The following is a 21238-nucleotide window of genomic DNA, read 5'->3' on the forward strand; positions in this document are numbered from 1 at the left end:
ATTCTGTAATATACTCAATGCTCTGCCCAGCTTTTGCTGTAATGGCATTGTGCACTTGAGCTGGAATGGACAAGCTGGTGCAAAGCCTGATAACCTGGTGTGATTCGATGCTCCATGGCTTTTGAGCTTCTTTTGGTATTCAAGTAGTTCTACAAAGCTTCGAGTTGTGTTGGGCTCATTATCCTTCAGCGGTATGAAGCCTTCTCCACAAAGATGCAAACCACAGAGCGCAGCGTGTCACGCTGGAGTGCTACGTCGTCTGGAGTTGATGCAATGCAGGTGCAGGTTTGATAAACTGCATTTTCATCCTCTCTTCTCTTCATACATACACATTTCTGATTGAAGTGGGATTCATTAGCAAATAGCATTTGTTTCCAGTCATCCTCTGTGCAGTGCTGGCACATCTTAGCCCACCCCAAGTATTTGGCTTTGTTTCCCCTCCTGAGAATTGATTTAGAGACGCATTAATGATCCGCTAAGACCACAACAAGACAGATGTTTTTGATAGGACTTTTCTGATAGGGGTCTCGCTTTCTTTAGTTAGCAAGTTTATTAATTCTCATTTTCTCAGTGAACAAAGCGTTGTGTATTGATCCTCTGATGGTGTGGTCTCGTTTGGTCTGCCTGATTGTGTTTTGGATACATCTGAGTTCAAGCAGTGTTTTAGCCCCTTTAGAAACATTTGCTCTGAATAACAATCTGACTTCTAACACTTTTAGTTAGTTACAATGTCATGTTTCCCCCTATCAAAATACCAATTAGTCCTTGAGCCACAGACATATTCGTACATTTCTGCCCTAGACAAGCACATCAAACCCACCTTAGTATCTTGAAGGACATTCTCAACTGAAGGATTTGTACAAAAGAGCTAAAAATGTTGTAAAATTACCCTTTAGTTTATTTGCTGACCTTGAAATTGTTACCTTGTGTTTTTTAATGATTTAAATGTAGTTGTTCTCAGCTTTGCATGAAAATATCACAAATTTCTGATGTGGTTTCAAAGTGGATTCTACTACAAATATTACTGTATTCTGCTGAACTAAACAAAAATTGTTAAATTTAGCTAGATTGTTAAATAGTGTCTGACAAACACTCCTTATTGGAGAGGTTAAGCTGTGATGACTGAGGCTCTAGAGAGGAAGTAATATTTCAACACACAGGTTCTTTCTAATCTCATCTTTCTTAGAGTTCAGTTAGGTCCAATATCACTATCAGGACAATCCCTTCTTTTAAAACACAGCTTTTATGCACAAACATGACAGTATGACCTCTTCAAAGTCTGATCTGCACTTGAATTATACAAAGTAGTTTAATTCTTGGCCTTAATAATGATGTTTCTCCCTTGTATGAATGAATACATCACAGCAGTGCTGTGTTTTATCTGTGGGATTTTCATATATTAATCCAATAAACAGGCACACTACCACCCAAGTTAAATGCATTTCATTAGCTCACCTGGCTCTGGAAAATCAGTGTGGCTCTCTTCGGCCTGTGGAGGCCCACAACCTGCTCGAGTGCACGCTCTGAGGTCAAAGCGGTAAAGGCTGTCCCCCTTTAATCCCTGAATTGTCCAATGGTTGGTGTCAGCCCCGGTAATGTTGATCTCTTTGGAATCAATCACATCGAGTGCAGTCTCATTAACTGTAGACGAAGAAGAAAGATGGTCAGGTCGGTTCACGTGCTGAGAGCGAGCCTGTGATGTATCGATGGAGAAAAAGTCATCGCAGCTGGGTAGTGCGGGAGGTTAGCGTAACACGGCTATAATGAGGGTCAGCGGTCGAGGGAAGGAAGAGATGAAGAGATTTTATGCTGCCTCATGCAGGAAGTGAATGTAGCAGATGCATGTTGTGACAGGTAAGCTGAGGAGGAATACATTATGAGGAAAGAAGAGAGAAGATGAAAGAGGGAAATAAAGAGCTCAAGAGGAGGAGGGGTGTGTAAACAAGTGGCAGTGCACGGATGAAAAGAGGAGGTGGAGAAGATGAGAAAAGTGAAAAGCAATAGGAAGTGGTAATCGAGCAGAGACTATGAAGGGATTTTTTTTTTAAACTCTGCATAAAAGGAAGAAAAAATTACAAAAAGAAGTGAAGACAATGAGGGGGAAGAATGCATAAGGAAGCAGTAGAAGGAAACCAGAAGAGCTACAATCACAAGTAGCACAACATATCACCAAATATGCATTATAGATCAAAGTACAGTGTGTGTGCACTGCTGAAAGCAACACTTCTTTTGAAACCTCCCTCAGTGATGCCATTACTGTGCCAATACCGAACCACAGGTGAGAGCTGATGTGCCAAACCCATTGTACCACTTTGCAAAAACAATGTTTGGGTGTTTTTTTGTTTGTTTTTTTTTTTGGGGGGGGGGGGGGGGGTTGCAGCGGCAGTAGAGAGCACAGGATATTTTACGTTGCCGACAACAGATCACACAGCGCTGTCAGGAAACCAAAGGATACTGCACATGCAGCGCAACATATATTATTTATTCATAGGAACCAAATTTTCATCTAAGTGATATGGTGAATCAGTTCAACTGAAAGGAAAAAAAACACACCCACAGATTGCAGTGTGTGGGAATAACTGTGTAAAGTCTTACATCTGATATGGGAAAAAAAAGGCAGAAATAGAGGGACAGAGTGTATTGAAGAGCTGGCCAGACTCTGTGGGTGCTGGTGGAGGCGGCACAGGGCTGTCTCTGCCTTCACATTTTACACAAAAGACTTCAGAAATGTCAGCCAACGAGAGTGTAGGCTTTGAAAACAGAGAGTGTAATGAAAGCCCCTCACTCACTTGTCCATTCTTACTGTACTCTGGCATAAAGGTGCTTTTTCTTTTTCTTTTGCAAAGAGAAAAGCTTCTGAGTGATAAATGCAAAAGAAATAAAATAAAAATAAGATAGCACAAGAGGCACATAGAGCACTGGTATAAATGCTTCTTTTGGGAGGAAACATGCAGGAGGATATGAGATAAGAAACACAGAGGAAAGTGTCAAGCCACGGGCTAAAGTATCGTGAAACAATTAGGCCGTTGCAGACTGGAGGAGGGTTCAGTGTCACACAGTGCCACCTACTGTCTGGGACGACGCCACACGAGATTAGAAGGGAAAAGGTGATGTGCAGATGATAGCGTATGCAACAATGTTTTTTAAATCGAAATTAAACCTCCATATGTGTAAATCGAAGCTGTAGTATCACATATCCACCCCCTCTACACCTCCTTCTCTCTTTAATAATCTTTTCCTCTCTTGTGTCCCTTTACCGACGCTGCTGTTGAACGACTGTTTACACTTCGCCCACAGACAAAGCCCTGAGTTACAGCAGAGACAACTCTGTTATGATGGAAAATCTACAAAGGTCTACAAAGTGTGGTGTGTTTACATACTGAGGTGGTACTGCAGGAGGTAACCGGTGAGGATGCCATTTGACTTTGGCGGCTGTGCCCATTCCAGCCTAACTGAGTCTCTCTGGATGATGGAGGAAGTCAGGACGGTAACTTGCTCTGGAACTACACAAACAACAACAGTGGTAAGATAAGCACACATTTTTTTAAAAACTGGGACGAAAAACACACTGATCTAAAACCGATCTTGTCACAAGGATGCAATTCATTTTAAAGCTGAATTCATAGTTTGTACAGTTTTCAGCACGTGTGCGTAAACGCCTGAAGCATGGGTTGTTTAGCGTGTGCGATCACAGTATCACCTCACCTCCCTCTGGTGTATTGAAGGTCACCGGATCACTCTTGGGTCCATTGCCCTTCTTGTTGAAAACATAAACGGTGAGTTTGTATTCAGAAAAAGGTTCGAGTCCTGGCACAATGACATGACTTCTGTTTCCAGAAAAGGACATGGAGTGACTCAAATCTAAAATCTTGTCGGGATTCAGGAGACTTCTTCTCCTCACCCAGTGGACCTGTGAGAGGGTGTAATATAAAACAACAAGAAGGACAGTAAGATAATGAAAGAGCTCGTTTACACACATCTTTTTGTCACTCTTTTACTTTGCCACTGTGCATCCTTCAAACTTTCAACACAAGTACAGCATTAAAACTCCTTAAATGATAAAGTTGGGTATAATTTTTTTAAAAATGTTTAAAAATTATATCCAACCAAAAAACTCTCAAAACGTGCTGTCACGACGAGAGTGCATGCAGAGATCTCATTTTAGAGTTTGTCCTCCAAATGACAAAAACCATTCCACCAGAGAAAGTGCGCTATTCAGAAAGCAGACATTGGAGGATTTTCAAATACCGAGAAAAACACGCTGCTGTTTGAAGTTCCTTTGCTGGAATTGAAAATGCAGGGATGTTTGAGAAGCTGACAACTTACATTATAACCACCCAGGCGACCTCGCACCGTGGCAGGTGGAACTGGGGTCCAGCTAACTCTCAGAACAGTGGTGTTGATCACCTCCACAGCAATGTCCCGTGGTGCCGCAGTAGGAACTAAAGGCGGTGGGAGGAAGTTGAGAAACACAGAAAGTCTGTGAACAGCAGACCTTTATTCACACTTTTTTCCCAACATATTGAAAATAAAATGTTTGTAGTTGCAGAGAGTTACAAAATACATCGACCTTGTTAGATTAATACAGTGTTTTAAGCTGAGGAATGGTGTTCTGTTGCTTGATGAATTGATGAGTCAAAACATTGGTGCTGGTATAAAAAGCCAAGAAAGTGCACGGAAAATATGCTGAGCTACATGCAAAATGAAGCAAATTAGCTACTGAAAGCAGGGGGAAAAGCCACACCAGACACAAAATGGCACTGTAAATATTTTCTACTCTACGCGTTACTGTAACGACAGGAGCACAGCAGACACTGGAAAGTGAAGCAGCCATCGTGCCTCAGTAGGCCTACAGCGCAAAGCGTGTTGTGATCTATCAAATCCCCAACAGCTTCTGAGACAGAAGTGGAAATTTGACATCCCTCTCCTCTACAAAGGTTATCTGCCACCTGCTAGCAGTGGTGTTTTTTTGTTTTTCCTTTTACAGACGGAAGGAAAAGTCACTACTGCACCACCTGCACAGGGTTAAAACCTTGGGTAAGTGAAGAGGGGGGGAGAAAAAGAAAAGAACTTAACCTGACACATTTTCCCGCAGACAATGCCAAAAGACAACTGAGAACACGGTAAAGAATCATAACACGAGAAGTTCAGAGTTAAAAGAAAACCAACAGACAAATATGCCAGTTCAGCTTTGGGGTATGTTGCAATGAAGTCAGTTGCAGGTAATTATATCGTACGCTGAAATATATTAATACATGCTACTCACCATCTTCCCCAGAGTAACCTGTAACAGGCTTAGGCTCTGGCCCCCAGCCGTAGCTGTTTCTGCTCAGGATTTTAATCTCGTAGGGGACAAAGGTGGGCGTGTTGCTCACGAGAAACACAGATCTGTTGACCATGTGCTCCGTGAAGTTATCTTCCACCCCGAGTTGGCGGTACTTCACTTTGTACTCAAAGCCTGGGCCGTTGCGCTCAACAGGTGACAGCGGCTACAATATGACAGTGCAGAGAAATTGTTACAATCCTATAACAACTTCTAGTGAAAATTCTTACAGATAACAAGTCTTTTAAATTTAAATGAATAAACAATTCTCATACCTCCCAACTGATTTCCATTTGATGAGGATGATGGCCTTGAATTTTGATGTTTTCTGGGTTCCTATCGGGTGCTTTGGAGACATGTGTGCACTTGTATAAATAATTTTTTGCAGAATAAAAAAGATGCCATTTTTAATAGTAAAACTCGCATGCTTTGACATGTTACACATAACCAGAGAGACATTTTTAATAAATAGGAGCTGGTCTCACCAGCAGGGGGTGTTTTGTGTCGTTCAGTCGGCTCACTCGGGGGTCCGGGTCCAATGGCGTTAACAGCATACACTCTGAACTGGTAGTTAAGGTTCCCGTATAGTTTTAGCTCAGCTGTTGCTTGGTTACCGGTGACTCTCTGTAGCTCCTTCCACCTTCCAGGCTCCCAGCGGTTCTCTTCATACTCCACTACAAATTCTGTGCTCACAAAGAGGGAGGACACACGCAGTTGTGACAATACCACTGATTATTAAAAGCATATATTAGGCTTTTATACTTTCGCTTAGATTATATCATATAGAGAGGTTATCTACACCGCCGATCAGTATCTATGAGTGCTGATTTACCCCTTTCTTGATAAATAAATAATTCAACATTATCTTATATGAGTGTTAAATGAGATTACCAATACCACTCATGCATTTCTAATTACGTACCTTGAAGCAGGGACGATTAGTGTAGTACAATGTGAGTAAGAAAAAGAGTACCAGGGAGAAAAGGATTTCTGTTGGTATTATTAATTCTCAGATAGACGATTCATATTAACCCCTTTTTATCACCCTTTCTGTGCCACGAAACTTCTAGGATTAAGGGTTGTGCTACCTTCTCTAATTTGAATTTATTAAATTAAGAACTGACAGTGGTATTAACGCTGGGGCCAGAGCTGAAGGGGATAGTGAGAAGGCGCTTTACCACGCTGTCATTAACAGCGATCAGAAAGACAATTTGGCACATCACAGAAAGAGCTAAAAGCCTCCTGTCTATTGTATATTTCTGTGCTTCTGATTTTGTTATCTTCCTAAAGACTAATTATGTTCATTACTTTACAGTTATCTTTCAATCCTATATTTTTGGTTATGATGTTCATTAGCATGCACTTAAATAAACTCTGTATAGATATGTAGTATATAGGGGTTTTTTTTACTGCTAATGTTTTGTGTGTCTTTTGAAAGCGCCCCCATGAGCCTGTGGGTGACTTTGTAAATAATCTGGGGTTTTTTTTTTGTTTTTTTGTTTTTAAAAAAGGCATTATGTTGTTCCTGATCAACAGGTGGCAATTATGTGCCAAAAAACCTAGAAATGATATAAAAAAGAAAGAAAGGAAGAATGAAACTAGTAAAAATGGCTATGATGAAAGATTCTTCTAAGAAAAAATGCTGTCATCCTTGTTAAATATCAACACTTATTGATGAGTATCGCGGGGTTGAAAATACTTTTTGTTCCTGTTATTTCCTAAAAGATTTCTCCGATTTCAGTCACAAAAAACAGCCATTTTTCCCCCACTGTAACAACCATCACAGCTAAGAATATTAATAACACAACACTGATGAACCCATACAAATTCTTACCACCAAAAATAATTTCGCCCTCCCGTTTGAAGCCTAAATGAGAGACAAGCTCCCCTGCTGGGATTCTCAGCGCTTTGCAGCTTTCTTCACTTGTTTAAGTGATCACAGCATTAACTAAATCTCTTTTTCACACGGAAAGCATGAAAACACTCAGTGATTTGCAGTAAATCACTTGAAAGTTGCATCGAAAAAACATTTTCAGTTTTTAATAATAACCTGCAGACTTTTTTCCAACTGTGAAGCAGCTTTAGTTCACATACTCGGGCTCTGGTCAGTGCATGCACGTACAGCACTGGTGTGCCTGAATGCTAATTTCAGTTGCTCCCTTGTCACAAGGGGTCGCAACATCGAATCGCCCTGGATGTTTTGAATTGGCAGAGCTCTACACTGGAGGTCCTTCCTGACGCAATACCAAAGGCATTTGTGTCTTCAGTTAGAATCAAACAAGTGACCTTTCTCTTACCAAGCAAAAGTGCAAACTACTACACTATGGAGGCACTACAGCTGTGTGCATGCATTTTATATGCTTTGTTTACTGATTATGCATTATACGATTCTTTTTCCCAGTGGCGAGGCTAAAGAACTGCAGAACTAGACAATGATATTGGACTCTCATCTGATGGTTGGGGTTGTGTTCTAATATTGCAGGGTCTTTACTTTAGAGCAGGGGTCCCCAATCCCAGGCCACAAGGGCCGGTGTCCCTGCAGGTTTTAAATGTGTCCTTGATCCATCACAGCTGATTTAAATGGATAAATTACCTTCTCAACATGTCTTGAAGTTCTCCAGAGGCCTGGTAATGAACTAATCATGTGATTCAGGTGTGTTGACCCAGGGTGAGATCTTAAACCTGCAGGGACACCGGCCCTTGCGGACTGGGATTGGGGACCCCTGCTTTAGAGCATGAAGTGCCTTGAGGTGACTCTTGTTGTGAATTGGTGCTATGTAAATGAATTGAACTGAATTGAATACTCATGTTCAGTTAGGGTGTGTCTTACATGTAAAAGTAACTAATAAATGAAAAGTATTCATCACGTTCCATTTATTTGTTATCCTATCTTTATTAACAAGTATTTACACAAAAACCTTCTTTCATGCTTTCTGCTTTTTGCCCATTAACTTTTACCTGTTACGGTGCTGTTGTGATCGCTTCCAGGTATCCAAGACAAAACAACATTCCTTGGACTGTCAAGTTCGGACAGATCTAACTTTATCGGAGCATCAGGAACATCTGCCGTGCAGAACAAAAGAGCCGTCAACCGTCAACGTGATAACTAAAACATCTAGAGAATCTCAAATGTGTTAATGAACAAATACCAGAATTGTTCATTATTTATTTAACTGTTTGAAGCCAAATCATTTCCAAAAATGTGCGATAAATATTTAACTATACATAATTCATCTTACCCCGTACAGTGAGTACTGCAGTGGCAGAGTCCTCATCTAGGCTTGTTCTAGCAGTGCATGTATATGTTCCCTGATCACTCAGGTTTACATTCATGATCTCCAGCATGGCCCCTTTCACAGAGTATCTGAACATAAGTGAAGATTTGTCTGAGTAAGTAATTTCAATCCACCTCTCAAGCAGAGGCCCCTCCACCAAAGCTGCATAATAAAAGAGAATTTAAAGCCATGCATAATTTAGTCATGCTAGCCTTTTATTATCCAGTAAGTGCCCTGGTTGATGCTACAGCCTAACTTTCTACTGTCTGTAACTAAAACCGTAGCATGGTAAACGATAGATAGAGATGAGCAGACAATATGTCAGCAAAATGCATCCTCTGATCAAGATACACATACTCATACTCAGTAAGAGCATCATCATAAAAGCACCATCAAAGCAAAACCAGTTACCTGGAATTTTTCTCAGAGGAAAGTGGGATCTCCTTGTTTTCCTTTCTCCACACCAGCTCAAACGTGTCCTGCAGACTTGCATCATATTCAGTCTTGCACATCAATTTGGCCAACTTCCCACTGTCAACCTGCGTGTTCTGAGGTGGACCTACTATTTTTGTAGCGTCTAAAGATAACACAAAAACCAGGGGGGAAAAAACACAAGTGAAGTAATCCTCACAAGCCCAGCTTGATTTAAATAGCAATGTGAGTCTCTGAAATTGAGCCAAATCATTAATTTCATAAATAACTGTTTATGGGTGGAACTTCCTTCAGCATACATTCAACAAATATATATATGAGAGAGACTGCCTAGTAGGGATGCACCGATACCGATACTGGTATCGGGTATCGGGGCCGATACTGTAAAATGTGTTTGTACTCATACTCGTAAAAGTTAACCGATACCATGAACCGATACTAACTTATTTCATTAATCAGAGGGTGGCTTGTCATTTCTGTTGTAGTTTTTTTTAGATTGGTCACTAGGGGGACATCCCGCGCTAAACAGGCACAGGGTTAGGCGAGTGAGACTGGCGGCTCCAGATAAAAAAGAGAAACTGGAGGCTGCTGTAGCTAGGCTAAACAAAATGTTAGCAGTGTGGACCGGAACAGCCAACTTTAACTCAGGTTTTGGAAAAGCGATGAAAAATGTCAAGAGAAAATCCGCGGGCAGTTTAAATAACAGAGGCTCTGACTCATTTTATTTCTCTGGATGACCAGCCAATGCCGGTAGTAATAATTTAAAAGTTTATTTTATTCTCAAACCTAATTTGTATTTATTTTATTCCAAACAGAAGTGTTTATTTATTATTCTGAAAGCTCGAGACAGTGCCCAGTAGTTCAGTGATATTTTGCTAAATTACAATGTGGACACTGCAATAATTTAACAGAAGTGCTTATTTTTCACTTGAAATTTTTTTTTGTGGTCATTTTTATTACGATTTTATTTTTTATCGGCAGAGAATAAAATAAAACCTGTCTTCCAATTCATTGCATTTGTGTGCGTGTGTGGTAGAAGTATCGATTTTTGTACTCTGTATCGGCAAGTACTCAGATCCAAGTATCGGTATTGTATCGGTTTGCAAAAATATGTATCGTTGCATCCCTACTGCCTAGCTTTAACTACTTATTAAACTACTTAAAGCACAGAATATTAAAAAGAAATACATTCCTTCTTTTCTTCTTTTTACCTTTGTGCGCAGCGACTACGAATATCCCTGCCTACAAAAAGCAGTAATTATGTTGCTGAGATACCTTTCACATCCAGCACAGCAGTGACAGTCGACGAGCCCTCCACGTTACTCGCAAAGCAGATGTATTTCCCGCTGTCACCTTTTTCTGCGTTAATGATTTTCAACGATTGTCCGCTCTCAAGAGCAAGGAAACCTTCCCCCTCGATGGCTTTTTCATCTTTGGTCCTAGGAGAGAAAGTTTTCAACTGTACTTGGCGCTTCCACACAACTTATCCAACACCTCAAATGCAAATCAAAAGGTGTCGATTTGCTGCAAGTTCAGAGTTTGAAAGCGTCTGGTGTCACTTTTGCGACTTTAAAGAATGTCATATATTATTCCGTGTTTTATTTTTAAGGGCTTGAAAAATAGGAGGCAACTAGATCCTATCATGTGACCTATTGAGGTCACCTGAGGCAAGGTGTGATTGGGGGTTGAAGTATTCAAAGGACTGCATTGTAGGCGGCTGATGTAGGTCAATGATGGTCATTCACAGCAGACAAAGATGGCCTCCTTTACTCCTTTTTCAAACCATCTTGATGCAAAAATGAGAACTTTGCCATCCTCAAAATATTTTCTGTCCTTTAGGTGTAAATGTACAGGTGAGTCTTATCCTGTGGAGGTGGCTCTTCTATGTTGTTTATGGAGTGGCTGTTTGATTTCTCCAGTGTAGAGCTCCAAGCACTCCTTTATCCTTGGGATGAAGACGTTTTTCAAGCTCCCAAGACCACCACTAAACTTTAATAGATGGGCTACACAGTTTACTTAATTAAAGCAACACACAGGGTTGCTGATTAGAATTGAAGCGCAGGTTTTTATCTTAATATTTGGCATTTGTGGCATTGTCTGTGTCTTGCCATGGACTGTCTGTTTCTCTTTTGAGCAGCAGTGATAGTAAATGGGATTCGTGTTGCCCAATTTCAAGGAACAGAAGATGATTATCTTATTAACCAGACATAAGTGTCAACATCACAGCGTGTCATACAGACACCTGAAGCAGTGTGGGAGTGATAGCATGACTCACTCCTGTGATAGTGCTCTCGGGTTCATTCTTTAGACTGCTTCTCTTTACACTCTCCCACATTAATATGTAAAAGTGGCTATTTCTTATATTTTAAAAGGCAGGCAAGTGGAAATTACTAATGACGCTTTTAACTTGCTTGTCTTACTTGTTAAGACAAACCCAGCTCTACTTACCAAGAGATGCTGGATGGTGGAGAGCTGAAAACACTGCAGTTCATGGTGATTTCCTTTCCTACTACTGCAGCATACTCCTGGTTGTTCTCTGTCAGTATAAGCGGAGCCATATCTAAAAGCAAGAGGAAGGAGCTGACTCAAATGCCAAAGAAAATACAGATAATCACAGGCTCTGGTAACACTGCACAATTCTACTGATCCAAGAACATGAACTTTCTCAGTCCTGTGCCCTAATCCATAGATACACACCAGTTAGTTATGTCAAGTCCCCACAGCTGGATCAAACACGGCTGTAGAGAGAAAACTATTTGCCTGTTAAACAATACTTTAATGGACACGAACTAAATGGACGTGATCTTCATCATCAGTAAATTTAGTTCCATCTTTCGAATGACTTTTCTAATTTTCACATATTCGTGATTGATAATTGATCATGAATGTAATTTGCACATATAAGATCACCGCATTTTGGTCATTTGAGGCAGCTAAGATAATAGCTAAAAGGAACAAAATGCTGTTGGTGTCCTGCGGTCTTGAAACCAGATGTGAAGATAGAGACACAAGGCAGGTCCACTCTAATTGAAAACAATGATAAAACAGCATATGCTGTTTTATCATTGTTTTTGATGCTCTGTCAGACCAAAACTTACAAAGATCATTCAGTGAGTCCGGGAACTAGCAACTGAAAATTGTAGAAAACTCGATCAGATCTCTAATCCCTAAACCCTAACCAAGGAAGGTAAAAAAAAATGGCAGATTAGCTTGGGTAAAAGACCAAAACACGTGTGAAGTTGAGGCACACAACGATGTGTTTCTGTTTCTGGGCTGCCTTTCCTCATAACAGCCATCCCTCAAGACTTTCTCCATTTGAAGCAAAGCATTATCAGGGATTCTAACATGTAGTCCTTTTACTGAATAAGTATAATAAGTGTTAGAATAATCTTAATTTATTTTATGTATTTATTTGGCTGAAATCTACAAATTCCTCCTAAAGTGTTGCTAAATTTTTCACACTGGTCCTTTAATGTCTCCTGGTGACTCATGCCTTAGAAGTAATATTAACAACTAACAACTACATGGGTAGGGATAGCTTAGTAGGTAGTGTGGTGGCCCCATGATTGGAAGGTCGGGGGTTCGATTCCCATGAACAGCTACCCTGAGGTACGCCTGAGCGAGGTACCGTCCCTACGCACTGCTCCCCGGGCGCCCAATGGCTGCCCACTGCTCCACCGAGTGAATGGATTAAATGCAGAGAGGAATTTCCCCACGGGGTTCAATAAAGTACACTTTCTTTCTTTTCTAACCAAGTGTTAGAATGTAGTAAATTATTTACTCAACCTTAAAAACTGGATAATCTAAGAAAGGAGTTTTTATTCAAGGCTGTCCACAAATCACAAGGTGAATAGTTCCAACCTAAGCAATTCTTGCTGCTAAGACTGGCACAGACCAGTAGTTGCTTTTTCCTCCAGGTATCTTTGAACAACTTTTTAAAATGATAATTTGAAAACTACATTTGTATTTACTGGGGTTATCTTTGTGTAATATTAAAATGTGCTTAATGATATAATCATTTAAGCATAACAAATACTCAAATAACTAAGAAATCAGTTACGCTGCAGTTAGTCAATACTGAACCCTGAAATTGCTCCTGATGATCAGGCTACGCTTGCATTAGAGCTCCTTGCCACCACTGTGTGAATGAGAGGAAAGAAAGAAAAGAGGTGCTTTGGATAAAGGCTCCATTATCATTTCTAAAGAATACTACAGCAAATGGAAGTCCACTCAGACTTCAGCTGAAAGAAAACTCTACATTCACCCTAATAGGCAAATAATGATTAGATGTGGATCTTAGATGTACAATGATAAGATACTGGAGAAAATCTCAGTGGGTGTAAGTGTTTCCTCTTATGAATCATACCAGGGAAACAATCTCTATCAGCAAAAATAATGAGACTGGCTAAAGAAAACTGGCTTCCACTACAGTTCCTTATAGCATATTATTATAAGATGTTATATTATGAGCTACTTTTTAGGGAAAGCACTACAACACAGAACTTACTCATGATCATGATGTTAACGTTGGCTAGAATATATCCGTGTCTGTTGGAGGCTTCACACTGGTAGACGCCACTGTCCTCCGCTTTGGCATTGAAAAGTATCACAGTGTCATCAAACACTTGCATCCTCTTATCTGGGTCACCTGACAGCAACGTGGACATAAATAAATTACCAAATCATCATAAAAGCAACTCAATATATCAACATGTTCTTTTCAAGATAGCACCAGCATCAGTGTTGGATAATTCTGTAAAAAATCTAGATGTTTTGAATACAACTTAAATATATAAGAGTCAGATAGCAGCTTCTCTTTAATTAACCAAGTGGCAGATGACTTGACAGTTAATATAACCTTTTAAAAACCCATATAATTATGTGTATATTGCCATATTGCCACAACACATTTCCTTTTGAGAAATTTAATAATATTCAAAACAAATGATTCCTACTCAGACACTGTACAAGACAAGGCACCAACTACTTTTAATTAGCGCATGCTTCTGTTCAGCATACCTTGCCTTTCAACTTCTGAAGGAGAAAAATAAAATCTGTTATCTCATCATTTCAAACACTAAGCAGACTGTTGCCTGTCACAATACTCCAGCTTGACGTCAGGGATAGCTGCTCAGTGCACTGCCCTCCTGCCCAGAGGCGCAATATGAATTAAACCGCATCAACAATTATTCTCACTCACCTCTGAACATTCCTCCATTCCTCCTCCACGTTATTGCTGGTTGTGGTTTTCCACTGACGGAGCACTTGATGTGCACATCAGACCCAATCACAGTGAGCTGGCTCTGAGGAGGCTCTGTCAGCCACTTTGGTGGCTCTGGGAGATGTTAAGAGGAGTCATGATGATCTCAGATAAAACAAACAGCCATCCACGTGTCAAGAGCTTTCTCTTTGATGCAAATAAACAAATGTGCCCACAAATAGAAGCGTAATTAGCTCCCGATGTTGACTAACCTTCCACTATTACATCAAAGTAGTGGACAGCCTTTCCAGCAGAGTTCTCAGCTGTGCACATGTACTTCCCCTCATCACTCTCTTCCACTGCTGATAAGCTCAACAGCTTGTTGTAGTTGTTAAATTTCACCCGAGGACTCATGACTTCTCCCATTTTTATCCACTTCACAGATGGTGTAGGGCTACAATGTGAGACAATAGTATGTTAACACCGTAATGAACAAAACGGTTATTTATATATGGTGACAACATGACTGCAGAAGCGATGATACAGAATGTGCACTTACAATCCTTCGGGTATACATTCGAGCTGTAGATCATCTCCCTTCAACAACACCTTCTCAGTCTGAACACCAGAGGGCAGCAAAAGGCTGGGTATTCTCGCTGGGGGGGCCACAGCTGCATCGAAAGCAGACAATATCATTTCTTGCTCTGATGTATAATTTTATCCACTTATTTTCTAAACTGCACACACGCTTTATTGTCAATTTCTAGTGGCTGTTCAGATAATATGAAAGAAAGCTTTGATGTGTGGTTATCACTCACGAGTGAGGCTGCTCTCTGAAGAGTCATTGGCAGGTTTTACTGGAACATAAAAAAACATAATAAAATAAAGGAGCAATTTTACCGGACGTAAGAGTGTTGGCTTGTTTTCACCAACAAAAGTTACACAATCAGCAATATCAGTCATCAGTCTGAGTCATAACAAAAACTTCCTTCAGCAACAACATGACAAGGCAAGCCCTGCTTCATTACAGGATCAAAAGTTGCTTTGAAGAAGCCGTAGTGATTTGGTCATCTTTGACTGTGTGATAAGATGAGATGTACCACACGTAACATTTTTGCCAAAATGCTAAACAAGTGAGCTACAGTGCAGTTTCCAAGCCAGAGAGACTTTGTCATAAACCTACAGCGTTTGACCACGACAGCCATGGCGTTTTTCTGGACAATTGTGCGTATCCTGTTGAAGGCAGCAAAGCAACCGTAATCCCGGCGACTGTCATTCTTTAAGGCATTAGAGAAGTACAGGTTGCCATCAGTTCCCATGGAAACCCTCTCATTCTGCTCAATGTGCTGGAGATCTGGAAAACAACATAGTTGTATAAATAATGTGAAATCATTGTTACAACAATTGTAACTCTTCATAGCATGTGCCTAGGAAATTCATGTTGGCTGATAAGAAGGTGCCAATTGGACAGAAACTTTTAAAGGGTGCGTCAGAGGGACTTTTTTTAGATGATAACATGTCAAATCAGCCATGCCTAAAAATTAACTGCAGTGTGGCCTAATATCTTATATGGAAGTTATTCTCTAAGGAGTGTTCTTGCAAAGACCTGGTGAACTCATAAGTGCACTGCAACAGAATATAAGGTATATATAGCCAGTATTTCAATAATGGATCGGTGACACGCACAGCTGTGCACGCAAAGCAGACACAGAGATGTCAACAGATGGACAACATCTGTTTAGTTTTTTAAGGTTAAAGGCAGCCTTTCGATTCCACATTGCATCTTGTATCAAGAATCTAATAAAAAAACAGATTGAAACATAATATAAAATAACAGCTCTGCACAAGTGTTTTCATTCATTCTGCCCCGTGGCTTTGGATCTGTCTGCTGAAAGCCTCTTAACGTTTTCTTCCTGACATCAGTCAGGTTTGTTGGAGGAGGTTGAGGATCTTCAGTGAAGTACTTCAGACACAACTGAGGTGACCTTATACACAGTGAATCACTTTCTCTGGCGGTGGTGGAGAGAAAAGGACCCCGATGTGCAATAAACACTTGGACCTCAAGTGTGTACCTTTACCTGAACTGTCTTTATTGTCACTGCTAACTTTACTGATAGCTGGAGGATACAATGTGTCACCAGCCACATTCATCTGTGGGGATTTTCTGGTGCATTCAGACAGAGATTCACACTATCTAAAACTACCCCAGCTTTGAGCGCTCCACAGTGCAAGTCCAATAACAAACTCAGGAACAGCGAAGGCACCGTTATGGCTTAAACTAAGTCATTCTTGTTACGTCAAACACCTTCTGAACTACTAGATGCAACATGTCAATCATTAATAGACTGCAGTAGTCATTTGACCACACTGACCATTATGCTGTAATTGACCGGATATGTGGAAAATTAGGAAGCCAGGAATCTTTATATTATGTGGTTGGCACACTTATGCCCCCAAGTGTGCAAAGCAGATCAAAGCATGTGGTTAAGCTCTTCCTGAGACACTACTCCTTTTTCCTGAATTTCTGGGTGCCTATTTGAACAATTTCAATAGCACTCATTAGAACATATGGCCAACTTTACTAAAAAATGGGGCTTTATCGTGTAAAAATACATTAGTTAGCATGCCTTTTGCCTTTTTTATCTACAAACCACTGAGGAAAAATTAAAACACTAGCTTGAGTGTTGCTGTGATCTTTTAAGCAGTGCTTTTAAAGCATTTCCTGGAAAAATGTTCATCATTAGGCAGGTCAGCCTACTGATGAAGCACTGCTGCAATAATAATCCAGTTCAGTATGAGAGAAATTGTAGATTTAGACATCTGGTTTATGCACTCAGCTGGCGCCCCAATGTTGAGGAGCTACCATTATGACTGAATGCCTCAATATCACAATCCTGCCTAGACGCAGTGATACTGTAGTGTTGTGGACCTTTGGTTGGTCTTGCATAGCCAGCTCCACCCGGTGAAGGAGAGCTATGACTGGACTGAAGGACAGCTGAACAACAGTCACCCCTCTCCAATCTTACACTCCTGTTTGTGGAGACCCTGGTGATCAATATAGCTCCAAGTTCCTGTGGAGAAGCCGGGGCTGTATTTATTACTGCATTAAATACAGCATCTGGTTCGCCACAAACATGAGTGCGAGCCTGGAGCGGGGTAATAATCGTTCAGCCGTCCCCCAGTCACTTTTAGAAAAACTGCTTTGAAGCAGTAATAAGAGTTGTTTTTCCCTTTTAACAAATTAATAAACTGGAATACGCAATATATAAATCATAAAAATGATAAACCGCCTCATGGCTTACCAACAGTCATCCAGTAGATAAGACGTGGGGCCACACCTTCTGGTGGGTTGCATTTCAGGGTGATTGGTTCTCCCTCACTAACAACAATGGGACTGAGGGTTTCCTTTGGAAACTTAGGGATACCTAGTTGAAAAGCAAATGTTCAACAACATGAAAAACAAAACAGTGATGACAATGAAATGCAAAATTCTGGGTTTTGATATTTTTTATCTAAAGATTACTTACTGAAAGCTTTAATCTCGATCTCATTTGTCATAGCAGTTCCCAGCTTGTTCGATGCGTAGCATCTATATTTTCCCTCGAACTCGGACATGTCCTCACTCTGAAGCACAAGTGAGCCCTTTGTGTGGTTTGCTCTGATTGTTTGGACGTTTGGGGAGACAAATGCTTGGCCATCCTTTTCCCATCTGTATCTGTTAGAGCAAAATACGATTCACATCCATGCAACTGATCAAGGCTTCAATGTTTGGCTTGTTTGTTTTTTTCAACTCGTGTCACTTGACAACACTTACTCTGGTGGTGGATTGCCCCGGGCTTTACACTTGACAGTAATGGTCGTGTCAAAATGAAGTACAATTATGGGACCTGATGTATACGTTATTATGGTCGGAGGCTGTTCCACTATGAAATAAAGCCACATACAAAAATTGTTACGGAATGGTGACAGTTAACACTAAAGTTGTTGAAGTAAATAAGATATAATACACACAAGTGTATGCCTGCCATACTGCACAAATAAAGCCTTGAACGCTCAAACACAATGATAATAATAATAATTAATAAACACAAACTTACTCTTACTCAGTTTATGTCATTTAGCTTTAAAAAGCCGTAAAAATGAGTGTTGATTCTGTGGACCTTACGGTATTCGCATGAAGCAGAGCACAGGCATTCCATGTGAATTTAACTGTATTAAATGACTCTTCATATTTCAGCACAGCACAAGTAAGAACTAGCAAGCACTTGTGTCATGACACTCATACCTTCTAGAGGGATATTAAGGCCTGAGGCCATGGTGGTCAAGGCCAAAAGCAGACGAAGCGACGGGTTCCCTGCCAAAGTCATCACCATCCACTGGAGACAACAGAGATCAGGAGAATGTGTTGGTCAACTGCTGTCACTTGTAATTTGGAAGGCAAAGAGGACCTGTAAGAGTCAGAAAACAGAAGTCCTACGCTCAGTAATTCAACCATAAAGCCCTACTAAGAGTTTTCAATGACCTTCTTCTAATCGCTGACTCTGGGCGCTCTGCCGTCTTAGTTCTATTGGATTTGACTTCAGCCTTTGACACGGTTGACCATGATATCCTTTTGGCAAGGTTGGAACAAGTAGTAGGCCTTAAAGGTAATGTTCTATCATGGTTTAAATCATATTTCTCTGAGAGGTCGTTCTCTGTCATGATGGGAAAATTTTCCTCTTCTTCTGCCCTTTTTTGCTGTGGTGTGCCCCAGGGCTCGGTATTGGGTCCTGTGTTGTTTTCTCTGTACATGCTGCCCTTGGGCTCCATTTTTGAAAAACATAATGTCTCTTTTCACTGCTATGCTGATGATAATCAAATCTACCTCCACCTGACTGGGGATGTTTCATCTTCACTACATCCTCTGTTTGATTGTCTGAGGGATGTCAAAGACTGGTTATCACGTAACTTTCTTACTTTAAATGATAGAAATATGCCTCTGGGACAACTGACTGGCACACTCGGGCCTGTTGCTAACCACCTCACTGATGCTGCTAGGAATCTTGGAGTTTTCATGGATAGTTCCTTCAAACTAGATAAACAGGTTTCTACTGTGGTAAAAACCAGCTTTCACCAACTACGCCTACGCTCTAAGGCTAAACCTTATATACCACACAAAGATCTGGAGAAACTCATTCATGCTTTCATCACTTCAAGACTGGATTATTGTAATTCTCTCCACTTGGGCCTCCAATCTTCTCTTCTTCAGCGATTGCAGCTGGTCCAAAATGCTGCAGCACGTCTCTTGACCGGCACTAGAAAGTATGATTCTATCACCCCTGTTCTGGCCAACTTAAATTGGCTTCCAATAAATATTGAATTGATTTTAAAATTTTATTGTTTACTTATAAAATCCTAAACAATATGGCACCTGACTACCTAGCTGATCTCCTCTCTCTGTATAGCCCTCAGAGAGCACTAAGATCATCGGGCCAACTGCTCTTAGTGCAACCTAGGTCTCGGCTGAAGACCAGAGGAGACCGTGCCTTTGCCGTTGCCGCACCCAGGTTATGGAATACTCTTCATATTCGCGCATCAGATTCCATTCAGTCTTTTAAATCACGTCTAAATTTAAAAGACGATCTGGGGCGATCATGGCTCAAGGGTTGGGAGTTCGCCTTGTAATTGGAAGGTTGCCGGTTTGAGCCCCAGCTTGGACAGTCTCGGTCGTTGTGTCCTTGGGCAAGACACTTCACCCATTGCCTACTGGTGGTAGTCAGAGAGCCCGGTGGCGCCAGTGTCCGGCAGCCTTGCCTCTGTCTGTGCGCCCCAGGGTGGCTGTGGCTACAATGTAGCTTGCCATCACCAGTGTGTGAATGGGTGGATGACTGGTTGTGTGAAGCACTTTGGGGTCCTTAGGGACTAGTAAAGCGCTATACAAATACAGGCCATTTACCATCTAAAAACGTATTTGTTTAACCTGGCATTCAAGGCTAATTAGGGTAATTTACATCTGGCTTTGCATTTAGATTATGTAATTATTTTATATTTTATTTATATCTGTAATTTATATTTTATATTGTGATTTTTATCTGTATCATGATTTTACTGGAAAGCACTTTGGTGTACTTCTTTAAAATGTGCTATATAAATAAATTTTGATTGATTGATAAAGCACAGACAGGCTCATTTCTAAAAGTCATCAAAGGTGTTGTTGAAAACACATAATGCAATAATAATCCCAGTTAAAAAATATATTAAATTTTCTTCCTAAGTTTGTTATTTTAAATATGCTGAATGATTTCTGAACAGGCTCCATGATAAATATCAATGGATTACAAAACAAAGCAAACTTAATATTCTGTAAACGGTCAGTTTAAAGAAGCTGTGACTGCTTGATGCAAGATATCCTATTGAAGACAACAGCCATTTCATGTCCTTCATTGTTGTGAAGTTGTGGCAGAGCACTTGTTTTGTGATTACCCTTTGAACTGTAAAGCCTGGCTGGTGGCATCGCATGACATGCTTACAGTAAACCCGACTGGCACAAAAGCTAAGCTGCTGTCTGCAACGATCGCTAGATCCAAGATGGCAGTTTATAAATTGGTCTAAGCCCGTCACTGTTTCACGGCTTAGCTCTCACAGTGTTGAGACTGTGGCGGCAGCACTGGCAATGCCAAATGGGTTCACCCTCCAGTTAATCCTGCTATCAGTAGAATGAAGTCGGTGAGCTCCAGCAGTCATACAGTACGCTGCTTAACAATGGCTGAGCGCTACTCTGGGTTCTTCTAAGGACACATGGCTGCATGTGCTGCTCCCACTTAGTGAGCAAGGTTAATGTGGTGATTGTTATAGACTCGATTTAGGATTAAGCCACTCGAATTTAGAACCAATTAAACAAATTAAGAGAGATTGCTGCAAAGTATTGTTTGCAATAAGGTCTTATTGTGATTATCTTTCCTGAGTTGGAGCAGTTACAAAGCTTGTTAGATGTTTGTTCCAGTGGAGTGAACAAACATTTTCATGCTG

At 40.7% G+C, this 21238-nt stretch overlaps 1 protein-coding gene across 10 annotated transcripts in view; it reads right to left on the reverse strand.

Moving 5' to 3' along the window:
• chl1a (cell adhesion molecule L1-like a) overlaps positions 1–21238 on the reverse strand; it is a 51716-nt gene that overhangs the window by 13854 nt on the left and 16624 nt on the right. For 8 of the 10 annotated variants that reach the window (XM_085146472.1, XM_085146477.1, XM_085146476.1 and 5 more), the window contains exons 2-24: positions 18516–18678; positions 18045–18153; positions 17758–17945; positions 17533–17655; positions 15414–15584; positions 15049–15087; positions 14790–14901; positions 14503–14684; positions 14231–14365; positions 13538–13678; positions 11479–11590; positions 10306–10469; positions 9010–9175; positions 8563–8687; positions 8282–8386; positions 5809–6006; positions 5599–5669; positions 5267–5489; positions 5077–5112; positions 4327–4442; positions 3706–3910; positions 3381–3503; positions 1456–1641 (exon numbers count right to left, since the gene is read on the reverse strand). In XM_085146472.1, coding sequence (XP_085002598.1) covers positions 1456–1641; positions 3381–3503; positions 3706–3910; positions 4327–4442; positions 5077–5112; positions 5267–5489; positions 5599–5669; positions 5809–6006; positions 8282–8386; positions 8563–8687; positions 9010–9175; positions 10306–10469; positions 11479–11590; positions 13538–13678; positions 14231–14365; positions 14503–14684; positions 14790–14901; positions 15049–15087; positions 15414–15584; positions 17533–17655; positions 17758–17945; positions 18045–18153; positions 18516–18603 — 3118 coding nt within the window. In that variant the 5' untranslated portion in view covers positions 18604–18678. The remainder of the gene's footprint in view (positions 1–1455; positions 1642–3380; positions 3504–3705; positions 3911–4326; positions 4443–5076; positions 5113–5266; positions 5490–5598; positions 5670–5808; positions 6007–8281; positions 8387–8562; positions 8688–9009; positions 9176–10305; positions 10470–11478; positions 11591–13537; positions 13679–14230; positions 14366–14502; positions 14685–14789; positions 14902–15048; positions 15088–15413; positions 15585–17532; positions 17656–17757; positions 17946–18044; positions 18154–18515; positions 18679–21238) is intronic. The other 2 variants (XM_085146481.1, XM_085146473.1) reach the window with 1 other exon arrangement.

Source organism: Neolamprologus multifasciatus, chromosome 20 (assembly GCF_963576455.1).
Source record: "Neolamprologus multifasciatus chromosome 20, fNeoMul1.2, whole genome shotgun sequence".
In the NCBI taxonomy this organism is placed as follows: domain Eukaryota; kingdom Metazoa; phylum Chordata; class Actinopteri; order Cichliformes; family Cichlidae; genus Neolamprologus; species Neolamprologus multifasciatus.